The following is a 25,676-nucleotide window of genomic DNA, read 5'->3' on the forward strand; positions in this document are numbered from 1 at the left end:
ATTGCTGCTATGAAAAAATGATCAGCAATTACAAGGTATTAGTTCTGAAAATGTAAATGATTGCCAAGTTCAAATAGCTGTAATGCTTTATCTCATAATTCTATAACATCATTAGAGACATAATTATGCAATATCATTAGAGATGGAATCCTCACATCCAACTTGGTTTCCTGCCCAGTTTGTCTTTAGGAAAACTCAGAACAACAATTTGTGTATTGCTTATTCATAAAAAATGTGATGAAAGAGCTGGAAATATTTCTGTTGACTTAGCTGCTCTGAATGCAGAGCAGTGTTTAGAAGAGGAGCATTTACAAGCATTTACAAAATAATTTTGGAACTAGGGTTTGTAGGAAACCATGGCTCACACAGGCTGGAGTGCTGTCTCCTCACACACATTTGCAAACAATTCCCTGCATTCAGCAGTTGCTTTATGTAAAGATATACAGTGATAGGTTATAATGTACCCCATAAAAGAATTCCTTGGGGTGAGTTGTTGGGGAATTTCTTCTAGAGGAAGTTACACTTGAATGCATAGGCTGTGTAAAGTCAACCAGTTTTCAGAAAACATTAAAAAATGAAAACGGTGCTCTGTTGTGTGAGGAATGGCAGCACTGGTGCAAAGTTATCTGAGCATCTGTGGCAGTGGGGGAGCAGGGCTGGCCCCAAATTACCCAGAATGGATATTTGCACAACTGTGGCAGTCACTATTTCCAGCAGCTGGAAAAATCAGCTGGATCCCCACTGTGCATAGCCAGTGGCTGTGCTGCTTGCAGTTTCTAGGGGACATGGAATTACTTGTCTCCTAAGATGCTAAGAATAGAGAGAATGCAGCACTAAAAATATCTGCAAGATAATTACAAACAAAAAATTGCATTTGGGACTTCAAGCAATATAATAAATAACCAGAATGCTGTGCTGACTTGATTTCTCTGTGACCAGCTATTAAAATTGTTAATGTTCTTCCAAGACTTTGCAAACATCTGGGTGCAGTTCCTCTCTCCAGCACACGCTCCCATGTGCTGGAAGTTTTAAACCTTAGAGTGGAATTCCTGTCTTATGCTCTCTGTGCTTTGAGCACCCTGCCTTGCCAGGCAAGAGGAAAGGCTCAACAACTGGAGAATCCCTCCTACCTTAAGAATTGTGAATTATTTTCTGATCTATGAGTCTGTCATGCCACATGTCTTATGCAAGGTGCTGCATGTTGAAGCACAGATTTGTCACCCCTGTGTGTCTTGCACCCTCTGCTAACAACTCCTTCTCTTTTCTCTTCTCTTCTCTCTTCTCTTCTCTTCTCTTCTCTTCTCTTCTCTTCTCTTCTCTTCTCTTCTCTTCTCTTCTCTTCTCTTCTCTTCTCTTCTCTTCTCTTCTCTTCTCTTCTCTTCTCTTCTCTTCTCTTCTCTTCTCTTCTCTTCTCTTCTCTTCTCTTCTCTTCTCTTCTCTTCTCTTCTCTTCTCTTCTCTTCTCTTCTCTTCTCTTCTCTTCTCCTCTCTCCCCTTCCCTAGTGTCTGCAGCCACAGCTGGATGTGGTTCTCCCTTCCTGGTCTCCAGCAGGTGCTTCAGGCCAAACCAGCTGCTTTCCCTATTTGTGTAGAGTGGATTGGAAACATGTGGCTCTCTCAAAGTGCAGTATTCAAAAATGACAACATATGTAAAAGTGAGCCCCTGTCTCCTTTTTATAGACTGCTGAATAGTGAGATACATAAAAATATTTTGATCTCTGAGGTCACTGTTGCCTTGTGCTGTTACTGGTCACTACAATTTATCTTTAAGACAAACATGGACTCAAACTACCTGCGGAGTGCAGGTGATGTTTTCTACAGACAAGATGATGTTATCTCTGTTTCAGTAATTTTGTCGAAAAAAAATCTTGGGCTTTATATGGGCAAGAATTTGGAGAAGCAAATACCAGAACCTAGGGTGTTAATTGGAATTGTTATTATTCTGAGGGGTTAAAGGGAGATCTAAAATACATCCACATGTTGTTTCACAGGAAACTGTTGGCAGTATCATTCACGCCAGAGGAACTTCTGCTCAGGTTTTAAAAAGCAAGAGTAATACAGGTGCTGTTTCTGGGTAAAAAACAAGGCACAGCAAAATCTGCTGGAAAACTCAATTTTCCTGTACCTCTGACTCATGTAATAATCTTTAACAATCTGTTGATTCCACTGTGCCCTTAACACTGCAAGGCATTATGCTAGGGTAAAAGAACAGCGTGGATCCATAGGCCACGATGGAATTAATAATTCCATCCAAGAATTCCAAGAGGCAGGTTTTTATAACCATATAACCCGAAAAATGTGTCACTGAAAACTGCCCCACAGAAATTGATATACAAGAGACAATTATGGCTTCCCAGCTAATTTGACTCAGATAATATTCATCTTTCATGAATGTTTTCCATAAAGTAAATGACCACTTCTGCAGACAATCTAAAGTCAAAGTGAACAGACAGGTTTCTGAAACTACCCCAATAAAACTTGACTTGTGGGAGCTTAGATATGATACACAGCATTCTTTTCAGATCTTTCCAGATGATGAAATCTCCATGTGATTCAATCTCTCCTAGGAAAATTCAGTCAAGAATTTAATATCTGAAAGCTTTACTTTCAAGAAGAATTATTTAAATTTGCCATCCTTGACAGGAGTTATGATTGTGAGACCAAGCAGAGGAAGTCATGCTACAGAACAACAAAATGATTTAAATATGAACTGGTTCAAGCCTGAACTGACACTTTGAATGCTTCTGTCTCTCTGCTAAAAAAAAATGGGTGTAAGAGAGGGGTTTTTCTTTAACTTAGTTCATTGCTAAATACACAGAAATCTAACATTTAAGTGCCTAGGCACAATGCACACAGGTTAGAAAAATGGAGGTGGTACACATTGCATTCAGCTGCAGGCACAAGGATTGGTATTTCCCACATACCCCATGTGCCTTCCAAGATATTCAATTGAGCTTTAGATTCTGGTTTCTAAGAATAGGAAAGCAAGGCAGATCAGGAAAGTGATGCCTGCCAGAAATGTAAAGCTATCTTTGATACAGGTTTGGTGGTTTTGTGGTATTTTTTTTTCCCTCCTGCAATGCATACCCAGGTAAAAAGTGTTCAATAGCAAAGCATGTGAGGAACACTAAAAGCCGAGGTAATTCACTTCTTTAGTGTGATGATCTTCATCTCTTAATAAAAGAAGCTCTCTCTGAATGGCTGCCACATCTATGGTCAGCAAAAATGCCTAAAGCACGAGACATGTTTTGGAAAGTGCTGTCCTTACACAACTTTTAATTCTTGTCCTTGCACTGCTTGTGTTGTACTTTTTCTACTGTTTAGAAAGGTCTCAGCATCCAGTATTGGTAGCAAGATCCTTTTTGTGCAACAGGATGCTTTTTGTAGTTGTCAGTGCTTATTCAAGGTGATCTGTCCACAAGTTTGGGACATATCTTTAGAATCTCCTCTTTAACTGTGAGCATTTCCAGAGCATTTAACTCAAGTGAAACTTCTTGTTTTAACAGCTGAACAATGTCTATGAGAATACAGAAAACTATAAAAAAATGGTAAATCACAAAAATATGATACACTGAAAACCCTTATTAACAGATGCTGAAAATAAGAATGTAACCTTTGGTGGCTTGTTTTGAATTTGAATGAGTGCTCTTGTCATCTGCAGCAAAATATTCATAACTGGTATGAGAATCACTGGCATTTATGGGCACCTAAATATTGTTATTTCCTATCTGTGTTTGCAGAAAATGGGCAGATCTTCCTGAGGTTAGCTCTTGGTATGCCACTTCTAGGGCAGATGGGGAAATAAAACACTGAAATCAAATGATTTTAGCAATGAGAGAAGGTTAGGGAGCATCAGTCCAAATGACAAGCTGAGGCTCACAAGATTCTTTGTGTGTGCTTACAGGAGCTTTGGTTCTCTAGGAGTAAGAAAGAGTCTCTATTTTAAAAATGTTGCCTGCTATTGTTTATTAAAGAAACCCCAAAAAACTACCATCCACACAGACTTCTGATCAAGAATGTCAGCAGAGTTTAAAGGCTGAACTCTTAATACTTTTAGGTCTGAGCAGTCACCACCTTCTAAACTGTGGTCTAGTTTATTAAGACTACTCAGTTTCTTTCCTTTTAAAATTTGAATTAAAATTTCGTGCACCTTTGACCTTTTGAACTAATAGATATTTGTTGTTTTCATATCCTAAGATGATATTCTTTAATTGAAAAACCATCCTATCATATATGCACCTCAAATGAGACTACTTCACTGGAAACAATATATTATCATGAAAAGTATGTTTTTGTAGTGCTAAAAAGTTTTCAGATGGTTTATCACAAAAATCCCCTCAGACTATTCAGAACAAGACTGAATTTAGGTAAAATTGTCATTTCATGGGACAATGCAAAGCTAATGTTAGCCAGTAAACAACAATACATTGCTTTGCTGTTAAGAATATAGCCATGAATGACCAGCCTGAGACTCTACTTTTGCACTTTTAAGTATTTTTAAAGCAAGGTGTGCAGCAGGGGGGAAATTTAGAAAATCAGTAGAAAATGCCCTGTTAGATAAAAGCCTTGCTAATTGCTTCCAGAGCCTCTGTGTGAACACAGCTATTTTGTATTCTTGTTGGAGAAGTTATTGTGGAAAACTTCTAACATTCACTTGAAAAAATGTTGAAAAAGGATCATGTTTTCTGCATTTTTTTATCAGCATTAAAAATAGCTGCAGTGCTGAAGGTGATCTGTGTAGCAGTGATGTAATTGTGAACCAAACCTGACATTTTGGTGTCTTATCTGCCTGTCTTAAAAGACTGTAGTTGGATAAAGTGCACTTTAATGTCATTTTCCTTCTGTTGTGGTTGGCCAGTAAGCTGTCTGTGTACATGTATGATTATGTTTTAGATGTAAATTTACATGTATTTGATGATGTAGAGATGTACACACACAAATACACATAATTTAGGTCTGCAAGCAAAATTGTGCAAGCAAAATGATGCTTACAGACACATTTTTACATTGATTGTAAAATGTATGACCTTCTAAAATCTGTTTCCCTTTATATCTCCAGCTAAGTAAGTATTCAGTGCTACCCAGTATAAAATGAAATGTGACAGCTACTTGCTTAATTATAATTTTTGCAACTACCTCTTGATTACCATACACAAAAAGGCTCAGTGATTAGTTTTGACTGATTAACTCCTGTTTATAAAAGACACAGAAAAAGACACATGGTTTTGGAGGAATTTTGGTCCTTCAGGAAGATGAAACCAAGGAACCTTCCACAGCAAAAGAGGGCAATCCCAAACCATGCTCACTGCCAGCAGATGTTGGCCAGCCTGGAAAGATCAGGCAGGCAAGGATAATCAGGAATTCTCCTGTCAGAGTGCCAGCTGGGAATGAATGGGTATGGTGTCAGTAATCTGTGCTCCTGGAAACCGTAGCTTTGTAAAGTATATAAACATATAAATGAATAAATTCCTGGAACCTGCATCCCTCCTGAAGAGGGATCTCCCAAAGTATTATCCAGGGATCTCTGAGAGCAACCAAGCCCTAACACCTTTTCCCTAAGGATGTCCTCACATCACCAGCACAGCTTTTCCTGCTGGGTGCTGGTGTCTTGCCCCAAGTGCAAATGTGGTGAGAGAACACACAGTGGGAGACCTTGGGACACCACTCCAGGTGATATCCGGGTACAAGGGATGATACCTGAGAAGATATTTGCTGTCCATAAATATTTAAGCAAGTACTGCAGGAAGAAGGCTTAGGGTTTCTTGCAATGTTATATTTCCTTTAATTGTCAGTATATCCTTATCAGCTGGTAGATGTGGTAGGTGTACTGCTATTTGTCAGGAAAAACTGATCAAAATATGTGGGAACAGTTGTCAAGCAGCAGGAGGAAGAGGGAGCTGACTGGATATTTCTGGTCATCTTCATCTCTGACTAGATTCAGTCAGGTTTTCTGACTTCTGGAATGGTATTCTTTGCTAGCTTTTCCTCTTAAAAAAAAAAAAATCAACCCCAAACACAAACAGCTATTGTTAGGGAATATATTTTACCTTTTGAGGAAACTGATGGTTGAATAAGGTTCTGTAGTTTTCCAGAAAGTGAAGATGAGTTTTATTTTCCACTTGGTACTTTTGATTAATTTTTCTCTTTGGCAGTGTGAGGCAGTGCTCCTCTATGTGTGTAATTTTAGAGATGAGGCAGCTCATTGCTAAGAGTGTCCAGTGAAATGTGGCCACGTCCTTCAGTTCTGCCTGTGCTGTTGTGTTTTTCTGAGAAGCTTGTCAGAGAAAGTCTGTTCAGAGGCCTGAGGTCTCAGAGCACAATAATGGTAATGCTTATGTACACTCACAATTTTTACTGTACCTCGTAGGCTTATCCACAGATTTAAACCCCTTTCCCTTTTTATTATGTTATCCAAGAAAAATGTTTGCTCCACGATAAAAAACAAAGGGAAAAGTAAATTCTAAATAATGCATTTTACCTATAGCCAAGTTGCTGCAGTATAAAGTAATCGTTCAAGTCCAGATTTATAGGGTTTCCCACCAAGAATTTTTATTCTGGTAATTCTGCTGTAGTTACCAGAATTGCAGTGTGCTCACATTTACATCCACAGTCACCAGTGAGGGATTCCATGTAAGGCTGCTGATGAAAAGCGTTCCTGAATGCAGACCCCATGGGAAGCTGAGAAGAAAAAACTGTATTATCTCATTTTCTTCTCCCTGTTTTGCTGCTTTGGAATGTGGCTGGAGATTGTTTACCCACAGGTGCATGTTTGATTGGTTCCATGTGAATTGTTTTTACTCAATGACCAATCACAGCCAGCTGTGTCAGACTCTGAGGAGTCAGCCACGAGCTTTTATTATTCATTCTTGTTAAGCCTTCTGTCTGTAACATTTCTCTTTCTTTAGCATAGTTTTAGTATATAATTCTCTTAATATAATACAAGTACATATAAATAATGAATCAGCCTTCTGAGAATGTGGAGTCAGATCCTCATCTCTCACCTTGTCCTGGGGACCTCACAAACTCAACACTGGGGCAAGGAGCAATGGGGTGAGACTGAAAGAGGGGAAATTTGGGTTGGATATATGGAGGAATTTTCTTGCTGTGTGGGTGGTGGGGCACAGGCTGTGCAGAGACGTGGATGCCCCATCCCTGGAGGGGATCAAGGCCAGGTTGGAAGGGGCTTGAGTGACCTGGTTGAGTGGAAAATGTCGCTGCCCATGGGGGGGTTGGTTCTCAAGATCTTTAAGGCCTCTTCCAACCCAAACCATTCCATGACTCTGTGGTTTGGCACCATGGTGTGGTTCACCTAAGTGAGGTGTTGTCACCCTGTTCTTCTAAGTCTTCTGATGTTTACATTCTTGTAATGAACTTTCCCACACACTTTTCTGTAAATAATTATTGTTTTACATTCTCTTCTGGATGAGAAAAAAATTGATGGACTCTTGTCTTGTCCAGTGCCATTGGAGAGGTGGCACAGTCATCCTCCAACCCATTGTCACTCTTGAGAGTCTATAAATGTTGGAGTCAGAAAATAAACTTCCCTTCTTTTTACCTTGGAGGTTCCAGCATGTGTGTAATTTTTATTTTGTCTTCTATAGCAACAGGGTGTGGGTTTTGGTTTTTTTTTTTGGTTGGTTTTTTTGGGTTTTTTCACTTGCCAATGGGCACCAGCACACTGCTGCAATGTGATTAGGAGTAACTCCAATCTTCTCTGGGCAGATTCTAGACATAGGCTACACATTATAGTATGAAATATAGCAACTCAGAGCTCAGCACCTTTCTTTCAAGTCTTTGCTAGATATCTCCTTCTAGTGTTCTTAAAAAAAACTATCCCCAGAGCAAAAATGTAGGTCCACATCAGCAAGCCTGGAGAAATCAAGAGGAGACTGATTTGATCCACAGCATTTGTGTTTTCCTTGCACCTCCACGCACCAAAGCCTCAGTATCTTTGCTAGAAGGAAGCTCAGTTCTTCTCTTGCTAACTCTGCATGTGTTCTGTGCTTTTTGTGTCTGAACATGGAAATGCTCAAAACGACTCTGCATTCTAATTCTAATTTTAATGTGTGTTCTTACTCAAAAAGGCTGAGGGGCCTCCAAAGTCAGTCAAAGGTCAGGTGTTCAGCCCATCTCCACCTCTGTGATTTTTCTCCTGTTGTTGGGCTTGGGGTCTTCCTCTTTGAGAAGCAGATTTATGGTAACTGTACTTCTATCTATATGATAGATACATATAGCAGAAATTAGAATACCTTAAACTGATGTGCCCCAAGGGTTGTTGAACAGCCCAGGAAGCAATGCTGTGAGCTGATCCTCAATGTGAAGCCAGTCTGTAAAAGACAGTCAGGCACTTAACCAGCTCCAAAACAGGTTAGGACTGTTGCTTAAGGTAGCAAACAGAATGAAAAGAACAAATAGAGAAGAGAAAGGAAATAAAAGAGAAGGAATTTACATACAAATAAAAGCTGCTGGAAATGGACTCTAGTAATCCCAGTGCTCTGGTTTACCTCATCAAATGTTATCTCCTCACCAATCTGAGCAGAGATGAAGTGATATGGAATTGCATTCACACATCCTTCAAGGCAGGGAGAAGAGCAGAGTGAATTCATACCTTTTTCTCTTGGATGGAGCCATTTTTACCCAAGTCTGCAGCACCCAGGGAACAACTGCATTTAAAAAAAAGACTTGTAAAAACAATGAAGAATTGGAAGGAAAGTTCAGCCACTGAAATGGAGGCCAGCCCACTGTGAAATGTCAGGGTTTATATTTTAGTTTTCTTCCAGTAGCTGCTGCTTTTCTCTTGGGATATTTTTTTCCTTCTTTTTAATAAATTCTCTTCCTTGCCTCACTTGAGCCCCTGGGGTTTTCTCAGGGGTTTTATTAAGTGGTACTGGAGAGGAAAAATACTTGGGGACATAACACCTCCAGACCCCAGACCTTTCCCCTGTATTTGCACACCAGTAGCTACAGTGGCCTAGACAGATCTCTGGAGGGAGAATGGAGAAAATCCTCCCTTGCTGTAGCTATTGGTGTGCAGGTAGAACTTTTTATCAAAAGTCTGCAGAATTCTGATGCTCTGCAGCAACATGCTGAGATCAGGCTTGGGTTAATGAAAGCAATGAAACCAGCACTTAGCTTCCAAATTGATTTCCATGGAGACACCTACACAGTAATAGTGTTTGGACTTTTTTATTCAATAAAAGTTTGAGATATAAATATTCTCCATTTGCTTAATATTTACAGTTGTAAAATATTTTAGGATAGCCTACCCGTCACCTGTCATTCAGCATCTCTATAAATGTCATGAAAACATCATTGTGAAATAAAAACTTCTTGTTTCCAGCCCACAAACCCTATTTCCACACACTCACAAAATCAAATCAGAGACAAAAAAGGGAAGAGAAGGAGCTGGGGGGACAGGGAGTGGGAGGAATACAGTACAGCAGGCGACAATGCAGTGTTTGCTACACGGTAGCAAAAGAAATGGGTACAAAATTTAGTCTGCTATAATGACAAGCTTCTCAGGACATTTGTGATGGACCAGCGTTGTCCAGTGCACTTTTGAAGGACCACTTGAAATCCAAATTCATTTTCACTGTTTTCCTGCAATTCCAGGCAGCGCTTGGATTTTCGGTTCTGGATAGGACCTCCCTGTAAAGATTGAGGCAAAAAGAAAAAGAAAAAGAAAAAGGGGTTTGTGTTAAACACTGACCTTGTTGCATTGCTGCTGTGGGGTAATACAAGTTATAAAACATTCCAGTGTCCATCTACTGTGAAGAACTTTACAGTCAGAGACAAGGTAAGTGCTGGATTTGGAATGAAGGTTCCTTTGTCACAGGCTGGTTTAATCTCTGATGCAGTTTGCAATAGTCTCAATTGCCTGGTTTCCATTTCAGCAAATGGGATTTCTGGAATTGAGCTGTGTTTCTACCCATGCATTTTAACCATAAAGAAGCCAAAGATTTCCTGTTTGCTTGAGTTCCCGATTTTGTGGTTCTGCTGCACTTCTGAACACCAAATAAGGCAAAAGCCAGCCATGGTACACTGCATAAATGATAAAATGCAAAACCTGTTTTTTTCCTTGAATACTGAAATGTCTTTTATAATATTTTCTTGCTAACTCTCAGTATTGATTCTGTTCAATTCCCAGCTTAATGCTGCCTCATTAAAGCCTTGCCTTCATTTTTGAGTTGCATCAAGCTTTAAATCTCTGCTATCACACAAAAACCTATAGACCTCAATTACAATTAAATTGTCATGCAGGTGACATAAACTACATTTTCCCCTCTTTGAATCTATTTTCAGTTGGTTCTTTCCTCCTCTCTCATGTCTAAGGAAGGCAACAGATAACATGCACACATCAGTGTGTGGGAGGTTTCTTCCAAGATACATGGAGACAGAGTAGAGCAATTGCACAGAAGTCTGAAAGTGGCTTTCTGTAAAAAGGACCTTGGACTTGTGTAGAGAATTACTGGCTTAATCTGTAAATCAAAGAAGGGATTTGGTGCAGATTAGTACACCTGAAGTATTAGTACACCTGAAGAAGGAAAGAGCAGAAGCACTGAAATTGCTTACATGTACGATGGGAAAAAAGAGTTTCTGTAAAAAACCCAGACCAAACACCCAATTCCATACAAACCCCCACCACCTCATGGCTTTGTTCAAGTCTGTGTTATACCTAATATTATAAAGCCATTACAAACTGGGAAGGACATTGGCATAAACCCCACAGAAAGGCTGTGTGCTGCTCCCCAGCCAAGGGCAGCCTGTGCCACTCGGTGCAGGTTCTGCTCCATGCACATAGGTGGCTGAGGGTCCCCTCCTATCCCACCAGTAATGCTTAGAAAGAACTTTCTCAGCTCAGAACCTGCACTGGGAGCTGAGGAAAGTTGTCCCACTTTGTCTTGTTAGAAAGCTACATTAGTTGGGGTCCATTATTTGCCTGATTTCTGGACTTGGGATATGACTCTATGCATGGCACTCTTAGGCTTCTCCTGTCATTTCTAATTTATTGGCATAAGAATAGGAACAGAATTCCCTCTCTCCATTTTTTTTTTTTTTGTGAAGTACAGCACTTGGAGCTCTGTTAGGCAGAGGAAAGCACAGTGTTAAAACTTAAAAGACTGCCATGAGGAGCTGGAATTTTTCTGCTAATTCCCATTTGTGTCAGTGGTTAAGGGTTTCTTTCACTTGAATGGGCTGAAATGCCATGTGGATTTGGGAGTAAAGGAAGGAGGCTGTTCACAGTGGAGACAACGTTTTTACCTTTTTTCTAAATTTTGTAGAGCAGACCTGGGTGTTATAGTAAATGTATTCACGAGAAACACTAACACAGGCAGCTACACAAACTAAGTGTAAACCATTCCTAAGGAAAAACAAAACAAACAAGCAACCAAAAAAGCATATAAAAAGCCCCCTCACACTCCTTCACTCTTTCTGAAGTGCCCTCATGTGAAATCTGGCTTTTATTTAACAGAAACAAGTGAGCTGGGAGATAAAAAGCCAAGGAAGCTCTTTTTGATGTGGGGAAAGTGCTCTGCATTGGCTACTGAAAACCAGCCTGCTGAGTACATTGGAGCTGCTGTATGGAATATAAAGAGACATCAAAATTAAGCAGTGGTTAATGTGTGTGAATTGAGTATTGCAGAGAGCACAGATGCTTCTAGCAAGATGTGGTTTTTTTAACCACAAAAGGGAAATGTGAAGGCTCAAGCCCTGTGAGGGGCTAAGCTGTTCTAAGAGATGAGAGGCCTGTGCAGAGCCAGTGCTTCAGCCTTCAGAGTAGGTGCAGTGTACATTTTACTCAGACTCGTTAAGAAAATTAAATCCTCCCCAAAGAATTAGGCCCAAACATTCTGCAAGTGTTTTGAAACCCAGTGGCTGCACTCTGCCCCGGGGGCTCTTGTGAAATCCAGCTGTGGTGAAGGTGTGAGGACGGGGCTGGAGCACAGCTGGATGAGCACTCCCAGCTCCCCTCCCGAGCAGCTCTGCAGGGAACTGGGCAGGTCACTGAAATCCTCACAGAACCCTTGTTCTCCTCTGCACAGAGCCTTGCATGGGCCCTACAGCAATGGCCTGGCATGCAGCAAGGAGGGAAGGCAGCGTGAACACTGCTGGCTCTCAGATCCACATGGACAGGGAGGTACAAGAGCAGTGCCTGGCTCAGCTCTGGCTCTGCTTTGGCTTTAGAACTGCTCTGAAGTACAGGGAGGAAGGTTTCTATGGTAGTTACTTAAAATTTTCTGTTATTTTTCTACTTAACTGTGTTTGTTTTCATCCCTTCATATGCCCAATCCAAGCCTGGGACAGTGGTTTTGTCCTGTCAGCTCTGGATTGTTGCAAGGCCTGAACTAGTGAGCTGTGTAAGGATTAAAGCTCACAAACTGAGTAACTCCAGGAAAAAAAATGAGCAGGCAGGACTGAGGCATCAAAAGCTAACACTGTCTTTCGCTGCTCTAACTGGCTCGGCCTCCAAATTCCAGCATTCCTGAATGGTTTCTGCAGTCTGCTGTCATCACTAACATTTGGAACCCTAAAGCCTAATGCAGGCAAAGGTGCCCTTTAAATTAATTATTTTTTGCCTTTTTTTTTTAATGGTAAGCAGTTATCCAAACTTGTATAAAACTCTCATAGCTGGATTTACAGCATGCTTGGCAAAAGGGTTCATTGTGTTGCTACACTTCATGCTCAGTGCAAGGAGAGTTGCCCATTTGGCTTCCTTCCCCCATTTTAGGCAAGATCTCTGAACTTTCCAATTTAAAGGCAAAAATTGATAGCCTAGAGTAATGTCTTTAATCATGAAACATTAAACATAATCCTGTAGGCTGAATCAAGTTCCAAGAGGCCTTGTGGGCAATTGAACAGAATCAGGATTAAGATCACTGATGATGAGAGACAGCACAATGGAGTCTCAAGAGGATAAATAAGAATCCAGGTCAACTCTTCTGTAAAAAATGGACTCAATGTGTCAGCACTAACAGGTTTGACTGAAAACTGCTTGGTTTTTGCAAAGCAAATTGAAGCAATTCTTGTGAGAAACACAAATGTTCTCAGCTCCTGCTGGTACTCAGACACACAGAAGACTGGTTGGGTGATTTGTAAGTGTACTTTTAATGCTAGCACTGTCTCAAGTCAACATCAGAGCACAGAGTGGAAAGCAATGCTTTTGACTTCCTTTAGAGTTATTGCACTTTCTGCATTTCTACTGGATGTAAGGGGTTTCCTTCCCAGTCTTTCACAAAGCAGAATTTATCCAATAACATGGCATTTAAGGACACCATCTGATGTGCCTGCAAACTCTTGCAGTACAAAGTTGTGCAAGGCAATTAGACAGTTTAGACATGCTAGTTTTTGCTGAACTGTTCTATGGGATCTTTTTTGGTTTACTGGGGGTGGTAGATGCACAGTCACCAAACCTGATCACTTTGTAAGACCTGGTCACTTGTAGAGAAGAGGGATGTTAAATGAGGGCTGGAGGTGGTCAGCATTACTGAAAATCAGACTGATGGCTGTTTTTAAGGAGTTACTCTAAAGTGAACACTTTTCCTGTCAGAGTTTCAACCTGCTTTTTATATTAAAGCTCATATTGTTCTACCTGAAAGAGAAAATCCATGCTTGTCTAAACATGGATTTTTCAGAAAAAGGTCTTAAAAGGTTAATAAGTATATCCAGCCTCCTATCACAGACACTGTATAGATCACCACATTCTCTAGTCTATTAATTTTCTATGTGGACCTCAATCAGTGACATCAAATATTTACATGTTCACTCTGCCTTTGAGGCAGAAACTCTAATCTTTGCTGTTGCTTTGATACATTTGAATCAAAGAATTATGGTGAGGAGTATGAGACAATCTCCACTTCAAACAGAACACTTGATCTCCTTGTGCATTTCCCAGGAATACTGGGGTACATTTTCAGTGACTGTTAGTACACCAAATTTAAACCTAATTACTCAAATTATACAAGGCATTTTTTTCCTCCATGTGATTCACCTGTGTATGGATGTGGAAGCAATAAGAAAATATTCACAGGAAGAAGAGAATAATTTATCCCATGCATTTTCAGTATTGCCCATTTCTTAGAAATATTGGATGATGTTATTCAGTTTAAATTTTCTGCTTTTTAGCTGTATAAAGGATATAGATATATATAATATAGAGGAAATTTCTTAACTTCTTGAATCCGAAGTAGGGCAAATTTTCCAACTCTTTTGTCTAACAGGTGTGCTCTAAGTAAAGCAGGCTCTTTAAACTATCTTTTTTCCTGTTCAAATCTTTCATCAATTAACTTGAACTATTTTAATTCAAATACTTCTCCCTGAAGTATATTGATAGCTGCCCTTACTCAAAGACATGTTTCCTAATATATTTTATATGATACTGTGAAAATGAGGGGCATTTAACTGCTTTTATATATACGAAAGCAGGTTTATATATTAAAAATATATTGTTATCTGTGCAATAATTTTCTGATTTGTTTACTCTAGATTGGATGGTCTGATTTGCTTACTCTCTCCAGAATGTAGAAATACACAATACTGTTAATTAAGGCATTAAAATAAAAGCAATTAAATCTGGTACAAGGAAATGCAGTTTCATTCAGAGAATGTAATTGGAATAGAAAAGAAATTAGAGAGATGTTTCATAAAAATCAGAAATGGAACACATGGATCTATACCTATCACTAACATTTCTCCACATATAAAAAAAATTATCACAGATTTATAACAGGTTGCAGTCCTGGTAATAGCAAGATTAAGAAAAGAATAACTTGAAAATAATTAAATTCAAGCCTTTACTGAAATACCAAGAAGCTATTCAGGATATCACAGCTGGAAATGTGTTTCACTACAGAAAATTGGGATAAGACTACAAAATCGGAAGTTTTGGAGAAGAATACATTAGCCAGACTAAGATATTTTACAGAAAGTAAACATGAATTATTACTCTATCAGCAATGGCCAGGAAATCTTCCTGATATGCTAGAAAAACATGCAGAAACAACTGTTCTAGGTGTATGATGTGATTTTTGTCATTAATTATTGAACACTGTCTCAGGGGTGGGGGGTGGCTGTGGCAGAGTGGAAAGCAGATTAAAAAGGGAATCCTTTATCCATACACAGCCCTGATTAATAATTATGGCAAATGCAGAACTTACAGCTGCATGCATTGTTTGGTTTTTATTTGGCAGCAGATCCAGGCAATGTTGTGTTATGTTGATCTTCTGAGAGCCAGGATTACCTAGCAAGCCATTTGTGGAAAAGGAAGGACTGGCTTGATGCTCTGCAGTTGAGGATGATGTGCTGGGTTTTCCTGACCACAGCTGTCCTGAGTAACCACTAACAGGACTCAGAAATAACTCCCTTTTTGGGAACTTCAAGGAGTAAGCTGCAGAGATGCATGTTGATGAGGGATGATTCACAGATTGATATTTCTGATTTTATTTTCCTCATCACTAAACGGGATGATGGTCACACTTGTCTTTTGTGCCTTCCTTTGCCCTAATCTGCCTGCTTATCCTCCTGGGCAGCACTCAGAAAACTCCATGTGCAGAACCCCCCACATTCAGTGCTCACTGGCTGCTTAGTGCTCCAACTCTGATACTCAAGTACTAAATTAGAATTTAGGATGTGTTTCTAAACTATGTCAGCTCACAGCAACAACTACAACTGCTCCATTTTATTCTCTCTCTAGTAGAAGAGTTGGATATAGGCAAATCCTGCATTTTAAACACCTCTGGAGTTATATGTGAGACCTAACCTATGGAAAATATCCAAAGTTAATGCTTTGCCCAATGTTTTCTGCAGGGTAATTCTTCTCTAATTAAATCCATAATTCTTTACTTTCTTTTCATTTATTGTCCCATGCAACAGCTGCTTGTGTAGTGAAACAATATCTTGATACAACCAAGAAAAAACCAGGAGTGCTGGAGACATTTGCTTTATTTGTTTTAATACTGCATTTTGTGAAACTCTCACAAAAGTTACATTTTTCATTCTGAGATTACATAAATTATTTCTGCAAACAACTCAGGCTTGATTCATGTGCTGTGATCTAGGCTTGCTTCAAGATGTTTAAAGTGTAAGACAGAGGAAGGCAACAAAGATGTTTTGAAGTGTGATGGACTATTCAGAAGGTGGGGAATTACAAAATACATTAACATGAAATAAAAACAGGACTTTGCTTAGTAGGGGAATGAAAATTAGTGGGATCTGCCTTTAGTGTTCAAAAGTGTGCATAGCTGTGAATAGCAGTGAGGAACTGGTAAACAAAACTTCAAAGAAAAAAATAAGTGTTAGGTTAAAAATTTGCTACAATTATTGGTGATTTATCAGAGTAAAGGAAACCTGCTGAATTCATTGTCTCAGACATCAGTGTTCAGTGACTGACTAGATGTTTTTGATGGGCTGAGTTAATATTAAGAGTGCTGATAATTCTTTTTTAGGCAGGCTGAGATGATCAAGCCAAGCCTCAATCTTCTCGAAGAGAGCAAATCAGGGGTCAAGAAGGAAATCCTGCTCATGGACTTACAATGAATTGCTGGCTCACAACAGCTCATTTCTGTGAACAGCAAGCACTGACCATTGCCTGGGGCAGTCTTCTGGATAAGGTAAATAATCCACTTAATTAATTTTGTGATCTGTGATGCAGCAAATTGTACATTCCTAGGTTTTGCCTTCCTATTTGGTTTTAATAAAAGTAATATCACTGTGGTACACAGAATTACAGAAGTGTCCTTTTAGATCACTGAGTTCAACCATTAATTCAACACTATCCATTTCATAACCAAACCAAACCATGTCCCTAAGTGCCACTTCAGGGTGTCTTTTAAATATCTCCAGGAATGGGCACTGCACCACTTCCCTGGGCATCCTATTCCCCTGCCTGACAACCCTTTCCTGATATCCAATCTAAACCTCCTCTGGCAGAACTCGAGGCCATTTCCTCTCGTCCTAGCACTGAGAACAGACACCAACACCCACCTGGCTAAACCTCCCCTCACACGGAGCAATGAGGGCCCCAGGAGCCTCCTTTTCTTCCGACTATACACCTCCATGTCACCATGAGATTTTCTGAAAAATCCTCTTTGCCCAGGATTTTCTCCTGGGAAGCTGAGAAGCCTCAGGGAGGAATGAAAACAATAATTATCTGATTGCTGCTGCTGTGTTTGCTGCTTTGGAATGTGGCTTGGGCATTGTTTACCAACAGGTGAATGTTTGATTGGTTCCACGTGAATTGTTTTAATTTAATGGCCAATCATGGCCCAGCTGTGTTGAGGCTCTGAGGAGTCACAAGTTTTTATTATTCATTCTTGTTAAGCCTTCTGATGTATCCCTTCTTTAGTATAGTTTTAGTATAGCATAATATAATATAATATAATATAATATAATATAATATAATATAATATAATATAATATAATATAATATAATATAATATAATATAATATAATATAATATAATATAATATAATATAATATAATATAATATTACATTAAATTACATTACATTACATTACATAATATATCAGCCTTCTGAGAACATGGAGTCAGATTTCCATCTCTCACCTCGTCCTGGGGACCTCACAAACATCATCACAAACCCCTGACAGTGAGGGATCCAAACCTATACACATTCACATCTTGCAGCTGTAGCTCATGCCTAGGAGAACCTCACTGCCTTATTATTTTTCTTTTTCTCTCCATGGATGAAAATATTGTTCTAATATAGCACAAATCTGTGAAGAACACAACTTCACATTGCTATTTACCAGCCTTTAGCATAGGTTATACCTAGTTACTCTTCTTCAGCCAGATAAATAAACTCCTTTCAGCACAACTAGGAAACCCAAGATTTTTTTATTTTTCCCAGACATCTTAACAGATTTCCAAAGGTTTATGGCGTTTAGATGAGATTATTTGTGAGAAATAACTCCCTTGGAAAACAAAAAATACTGAATGATGATTTTATTTCTTTTGTGTGTGTGTTCTATTTAATTAATCGAAGTTTTCTAATCTGAATGCTTCATAAGAAGGAGACTTAATGCATTTTAACCCAGAAACTGAACTACTTGCACTATCATTATATGCTTATGATTAAACCAGTCTCTAGGGCCTAAGAAATAAATTGAGTGCAAAGTGAAGAAAATTAGGAAATGAATTTGCACAAGTATTTCAATTCATCTGCATATTCTAACATGGAATTTAGGCTGAGCTCCTTGGGACTCTGATCATAGTGTCTAGTTATTGCAAATGGCTTTTTCACCACTAACCACACAAATCTGATTATAACTGATATTGGGAAAGTAACGTCCTTGCTGCTGCAGCACAAACCTTGCGCAGTTTACTCAGACAGCAATGAAAATAACCTGGTTTTTTTTGTCTGATATACTGAGTGTCACCACTCTTGGTTTCAGGACACCAGACATGATGGCCTGATCATTTACTGAATAACAAACAGATGATTACTTGGTAGCCAGATCTTGCTTACATACATCCTGCTTTTGTCTCCATTGGGAGTAAAGATGCAACTTTTACTGCTTGATAGGGAGAGAGTCTTGGGGCTTTCGCTGCTCACAGTGACCCCGAGATGGGTTAGAAACTCTCTTTTCCCAGGGCAGCGGTTGAAGAAGGAGTCAGAGCTCTTCAATTCTTGTTTTCAAGGTTGTTTATTGTTTCCTATCTATAAAATTCTTTCTCTGGCCTGCCAAGATCCGTTCAGCAGGACAGTCAGAGGCACTCTGCCTGCCGCTGGGGTGGTGTTATATCTTTATACTAAAAACTACGTGTACATTATTTACCATAACTTCCCAGCACCTATCACCTACGTTAGACAGTGAACTTCCACTCTAAACCAATCTAAAAGTGCCAGCATCACAGCAGAAGATGGAGGCCAAGAAGAACAAGGAAAAAGGAAAAGGCACACCCAAATTTTTCCATCTTGGGACTCTGAGCCCCCACTCTAAAAACCACAAAAATCTATTTTTCACCCTGATAAACTCACTATAATTCTACTTAAACTTTCTTGACTTGCAATTCTTCATATAAAGGTTGGTAATTGTTTTTCTATGGGTCAAGATCAAAGGCACAGGGGTCTTGGGCTCTGTGCCAAGGTGTCTGAGCCCCCTGGGCAGGGGCTGCAGCCATCCAGGGCAGCCAGAGGAATTTCCTGGGTTCCAACCTCAGAATTTTGTTTTCAGCTGGGAATTTAGAAATAATAACAGCAAAACTCCTTCCATCCCTCCCACAGCTGGGAAATGCAGAAGCCAAGCAGAGACTGGTGATGCAAAGGAGGAAGCAAAAGCAGAGTTCAGATCTCCTGAACCTCAGGCCCTTCCCTTGCTGGTTATCACTCAGGTTGCAGGAGACATTCTGGATTTGGCCGTGGTTTGGCATGCCTGACATGACAATGCCATGCAGAGCCTGGCAGCACCTGGCATCTGCAATTGCTGGATGCAGTCTGGACAGCTGAAATGAGCAAGAATCATGTGCAACTCGAACAAATAATTTCTTTGTAAATAAATGTGGTATTTAAAATTAGATGCTAAAATATGCAAATAGGGTATCTGTTTTGAACGAAAAACATGGGTATGTGCTAACTTTCTTCTAAATTAATTCAGCACAAGTGTCTTTGGAGCTTAAATGTGGTTCTCAGGAGAGTAAATACTGCATAATGTGATATGCTAGAAAAGATCTGAAATGCACCCACTAAAAGCTCATTTTACTGCTGTATTCCACACCAACTTTCTAGCTGGCAAGTTCTACACCAATTTGCAAAAATTCAAACTTTCTACTAGAAAATTACTCCAAATAGAAAACTGAACTGATACAATTAAATTTTGGTTACCACTAGCTATGGCAATAATTAACAAGTAAATTTAGCATCAGTTGGCAATAACTGCCAAGTAAATCTAACATCAGTTGTTAAAACACAATATTTTATAGTAATATTTCTTTTCCATATTTCTTTGTAAATGCTAATGTTTTTAGCATTGACATTTTCGTATTTAAGTTGCAGTCATGTATTCAAAATGGAGAAAACGTGTATGCATTTAAATTTTTGTACTTCTCCATTTCATTCTGCATAAATGATACTAAAGATGTTTATAGGCTTTTAGTAAGACATAGTCCACGATGAATAAAAAAGAAATATTTTAATGCACCTCTTTTAAAACTCATATTGTCATATTGAAATATGACATGAATATTAGGTTACACATTTAGGGACCAATTTATGAGAGAAAAATGCAAATTGAAATATTAACTACAGTTTTCTCATGTCTAAGCAGAACAATGGTTCAGCTTCCTCATCCTCCAGCTATCACACCTTCTGCTGTTACCCAGTTAGTTCAAATATGAAGTACAGGCAAGCTGGGGTAATATTTGAGAAAAAAAAACCAGCAAAGAAGACTTAAATATAGAAATGCTGCTGATGCACTGGACCTCTACACCAATACTGAGCCATGGGGTTTATGGAAGTGCTCTTTTATGTCTGAGGTTCAAAACTCCACACTTGGCAACACTGGTTACTTAAAAATCAGATTGCCTCACTAAAATACAGGGTTTAACCGAGTCTATTGGCTCATTTAATGGAATAATTAGGTTCTGTTTTTCTTTATATTTCTCCTGCAGGATGCAAGTCTGAATTCCTTTGAACGGGATCACCATCCCTTCCTGTTCTGAGCTGCCAGGCAAACAGCACTGCCTAATTACACAGCTCTGGAGCAGTACAGCATGGCTTAAACTACAGAGACACACTGAGAGTATTTGCATCCCTTGTGGTTAGAAATACCACATAAATCCAAATCCTTTGCAAATCAATGATGCTGCGTTGCCAGCCTGTGGCTCTCATCATGGAAGAATCTGATGAAGGGGATGGGGGCCACTGTTCCCTCGGACACACAGAGCTCTGCTGAGATGAATCTCTCTTGTATGCTGGTGTCCTTGGCTAATGGAGGGGATGTAAACAGGAGTGGACATCAGAATTTGGTGTTGGGCTCTGCTTCTGCATGCTGTGTGCTCAGCAAGGGGGCATCTGAAATTGGTACAGAGATTCTCTGCTTGCTTCCCAGCCCACCAGTTTAATCTTCTATGCAGCTGCATTCCTTTGCTTCTCCGGGCTGTGGCACTGGGTAACCTAGCACTGCACTACCTTTATTTTCATTAGATAAAGGTGGGTAAAAGAAACTTAAAGGCAAAAGCCTTTAGGAGGAACAAGATGTAAATTCAGTAATTTTAAGGTCTATTGTTTCTTTATACAGCTAAACAGATCTCCTTATCTCATACCTATTTAAATAAGATCTAAATCATCATATTTATCTGAGGACTACCTGTAACAACTCAGTAATTAATATGCTTGTCTGTCTGCCCTCTTCTTTCCCAAGCAATTCCTACTATGATATTTAGGAAATACATATTGTAACTACAGGCATCAGCAACAAATTTTATTTACAATTTCTGGTCATAGCACAAACCACTCCCTCCAAGCATTTATGAATGGGTAGACATCCTGTGGAAACCTTCAGCAGTGACCAGAATCACAACTCTCCACACCATGCACAAGATATGGGAGCAGGAGGGTGCTGAGAGCAGGCCCTGCACATCTTCTCCCTCCCAGGAAGGATGTGGTGAGTGCCCATCCCTAGAGATGCAGATTCTTCCTACCTTTCTATGGCAACCACACTGGAAGCTGAATTACTGAAATTAGCTAAGTATGATTAGCTAAGCTGTAAATGATTAATCCCAAATTTGTAGCTCAGCCTGGTGTTCTTTCTTTTGCTTCTTTTTGCACAGAGCTCTCCCCTGTTGCATTTCTCACAACAGCAAAAAGTGGGAGCGTGGCTTGTCTGGTTAGAATGGAATGGTCACACCCCTGTCCAACTAAACACAATCAGGATAGCTCATGATAAAGAGTAATTACAGAAAAACTTCCCCCTTTTGCCTTTGCTATGCCTCTGGAGGAGCCCTAACGAGGTAAGTGAACTTTCCAACTAATTTACTGCCACCCAGGTGAGTACATAGAGACAAATTTCACTTGCAGGCCAGGCAACCCACTCTGCATCAGCAATAAAGCTGGAAAATCAGATTGGAGACTGAGAGACTTCTTAAAACCTTGCAGATTTGGGATTTGTTCTCTGAAAAACCTGGCTGCAGCACTGAGAATGTTCTGCATCTCCAGAATATCAACAAACCTAATCCTATCAGAGAACTGATAAGATGGCCACAAGCAGTTTCTACCAACACATGTCCTGAGGCCTCACCTGCCCAGGTGCTCTGGCCTTCATTTCCCACAGCCCCTTCTCTGCCACCCACCGGATCCTGTAGCACCATCACTGCAGCAGCCAGCAGCTTCACTGAGCTCTGGGCACAGTGACACTGAGCACTGGGCACAGTGACACTGAGCTCTGGGGACAGTGACATTGAGCTCTGGGCACAGTGACACTGAGCACTGGGCACAGTGACATTGAGCTCTGGGCACAGTGACACTGAGCACTGGGGACAGTGACATTGAGCTCTGGGCACTGGGGACAGTGACACTGAGCACTGGGCACTGGACACAGTGACACTGAGCTCTGGGCACAGTGACACTGTACAATGGGTACAGCTTCACTGAGCTCTGGGGACAGTGACACTGAGCTCTGGGCACTGGAGACAGTGTCACTGAGCACTGAACACTGTGCACAGTGACATTGAGCTCTGGGCACAGTGACACTGAGCACTGGGGACAGTGACACTGAGCTCTGTGCACAGTGACATTGAGCTCTGGGCACAGTGAGAAACGCTGCTGAGCTGGTGCTTTGTCCCAGCCCTGGATTCCATGGGAGCTGCTGCTGCTGCCAGCAGTGTCTGCACCTGCTCCTGGCCAAAACCAGCTCACAGCCTGAGGTTTTGCTTTCCTCATGCTTCATGATGCCAAAGCAGCTTCCTTGACACCATGTTTCAAATGGTACTTTACTAAAATTCTGATCTTTTTCTACCAAATAATTCTTGCTCTATCTCCTCTGCCTTGTCTAATTTCTGATCACTTACTGGGCTTTTTGTGGAAGCTCTAACTTGGTTCTGATTAAATGAAAAATTGATGAGACAGACTGAACTAGGTGAGCTGTCAAACACCTAGAAAACATTCTAGCATAAAAGTATTTCCAAAACAAACATTTCTCTAAGTGAAGACTTGACAAACAGCCTGAACAATAAAATTTTTGAACATCACCCAGTTGATGGGATTCTTTTCTGGGGTAATTTACATAATTTGACATAATTACTGTTGTAAACACTTGAAGAAGCTTTGCAAGCAAGAATGCCACCAAAGCCTACATTTTATTGGGTCTCATTGCATTTGGCAGCTGTACAAAACTGTGGAGCATGGAAATGTGCTCAGATAGATCCTGATTATACAAACACATACTACAAGCTTTGAATGCTCAATGCAAGTTTCTATACAGGACAAAGATACCAGAGGCAGTGATTCCCTCCAAGTGCCTGCCCATCAAACCACAGTTTTGTCCACAAAGTAACAGTGGACATCTGGCTGCCTGACTCCAACTGCCTGCAACTGAAGATAGCCAGGGAATTGAAAATTTTAAAACCAAAGTAAAGGTAAAATAAAAAAAAAAAAAAGTTTTATATATATGCACAACATATATATATATAGATGTGTATACACATACTTCTGATCTAAAAGATGTGGCTTAATAATTAATTAAATAGTTCTTTAATAGATCTACAGAAGCAAGGAGTCCCGTAACTGAGGGTAACTCATCTTCTACTTTTGCCATGTGGAATTCACTCATCATAACATAGTACTAAGGAGGAGGAAAGTGTTACCTGAAGGATATTTTATTTTAAAAGCCGTACAGTTTTCTATCAACCAGACTGCTGTCCATGTCCCATCAGAGACTACTGCGGGGCCTCTCAGATTATAGTGCTTCCTCACTCAAACTAATGAATGACTGTCAGGAAAAATATAGATTTTTGTGCTGGTCAGGGAAATCTAGTTCAGCTGGTTTATCCTACTTTGGGTGGCCAGTCTGTTTCCTGTTCCCCTTCTCAGACAATTCCCCATCTGCCCTGCTGTATTTTTACTTACCTACACCATCAGACAATCCCATGGAATGGCTCAAGGGCCCAGAGAAGTCAAAGCATAGCTCCAGCTAAAAGAAAGTGCTACAAAAGGCTACAACCAGCATCTACATTTTAATTATTAGTTCAAAAATTTCAAGGCAATATAAGCATCAGTATGATACTCAAGTAGTCCTGCTCACGGCACATATGGAAAAGAAAAGCCAGAGCTTTAAAGATGTAATGAAAAGAGTCTTTTTAGAGAAAACTTCCAAGGTGGCCACACAAATACATCTTTTCACCAGGCTAAATGGCTGCACTTCATATGGAGTTCATCAGCTGATCTTGGCAAGCCCTGATTACATTCATTAACTTTCTTCTAACTTACAGAATGTACCCCATTGAGCAATAATGGCATTTTAATTGTAATGGGTCTTAGCAAAATCCTTTTTGAACAGAGAACTTTTAATTCTTTCATTTGTCTCTTAATTTATCATGAAGTAGCTTTCACTTCTCTCAGGGAAATGTTCCTTTGCAGAAGGAAGACAGAGGCCATAGAGTTGAGTGTACCAGTGCTGCACCTTCCTTGAGAGATTGTAGCTGGAACAGGGAATTGCAACAATCCTGATACTGCTATATCCAATTTTTAAAGATTTTAACAGCTAAATTATCAAGGCCTTCTACTGCTGTCCCCTGCCCCCAAAGTAAGATCTAACATAATCAGCATTATGAAATAACAGTAGCATCCTGGAGTAAAAACCATTAATTGTCACCAAAACCTTGGGGTATGCAGTGCAATCACTGGAGAGGTGAACCATGCTAAAATGTTACTGAAATACTCTTCAATTTTAATTATACTTTTTAGAAATGGTATAAAAAAAATCAAGTGCAGAGATGGATACACTGAGGCTCCCCTCATGAAAAGACTAGTGTTAAAATTTGTGAGAAAATATAATTGAAACTTTGCCCTTGAGTGGCCAACTTAGGGATTTAAGATCTGTTGCTTGAGAGTTACCTCCTAAAGACCTAGACAACTTTCAAGTATAAATACAAAATAAACTAATAATACGCTTTAATGAATAATGTCCAGATGCTTTCTGCACCAAGATTGATACTAACTGTATTAAAAATGTCCTAAAGTACATGGATAATGGCTATTAAAGAAATTATTGAGTTGACAGAAAAGATATTTGCAAATACACATGGATGTTACAGAAAAATTAAATGTAGGAAAAACAAATTGCTTTTAATGGTGAGCCTCAGCCTGTGGGCTGGAGTACCCAACCAGACTTGTTGACTCAAAACTGCAGAGGAGCAACTATGATACCACCAAACTCACACTAGACATGTAATGATTAGAAATGTCATTTAATTTCATTGATTCACCAGCGTGCCAGCACCTGACATGGCAAAGTTCCACTGTGTTAAACTTACCTTAGGAAAAACTCATCTTTTTTTGAAAAACAGAATTTGGCTGTCTTTGGCTCCCAACCATTGGAACCTGTTTTGTCTTCAGGATATAGGTTACCCTGAGGACAAACCAGGTTCCAATGGTTGGAAGTGTTCCACTGTGGAAGCACTGAGATGCCTTGAGTCACCCTGCTTTTTCCTCTGAGCTAAGCCAGA

General features: G+C 39.8%; 1 protein-coding gene across 4 annotated transcripts in view; it reads right to left on the reverse strand.

Moving 5' to 3' along the window:
• Nucleotides 1-9,169: 9,169 nt before the first annotated feature.
• Nucleotides 9,170-25,676, reverse strand: part of GALNT18 (polypeptide N-acetylgalactosaminyltransferase 18) — a 219,198-nt gene continuing 202,691 nt past the window's right edge. For all 4 annotated transcript variants that reach the window (XM_026795841.2, XM_014269928.3, XM_005491083.4 and 1 more), the window contains one exon: nucleotides 9,170-9,647. In XM_026795841.2, the coding sequence (XP_026651642.1) occupies nucleotides 9,501-9,647 (147 nt within the window). In that variant the 3' untranslated portion in view covers nucleotides 9,170-9,500. The remainder of the gene's footprint in view (nucleotides 9,648-25,676) is intronic.

The sequence above is a fragment of the Zonotrichia albicollis genome, chromosome 6 (assembly GCF_047830755.1).
Source record: "Zonotrichia albicollis isolate bZonAlb1 chromosome 6, bZonAlb1.hap1, whole genome shotgun sequence".
NCBI lineage: Eukaryota > Metazoa > Chordata > Aves > Passeriformes > Passerellidae > Zonotrichia > Zonotrichia albicollis.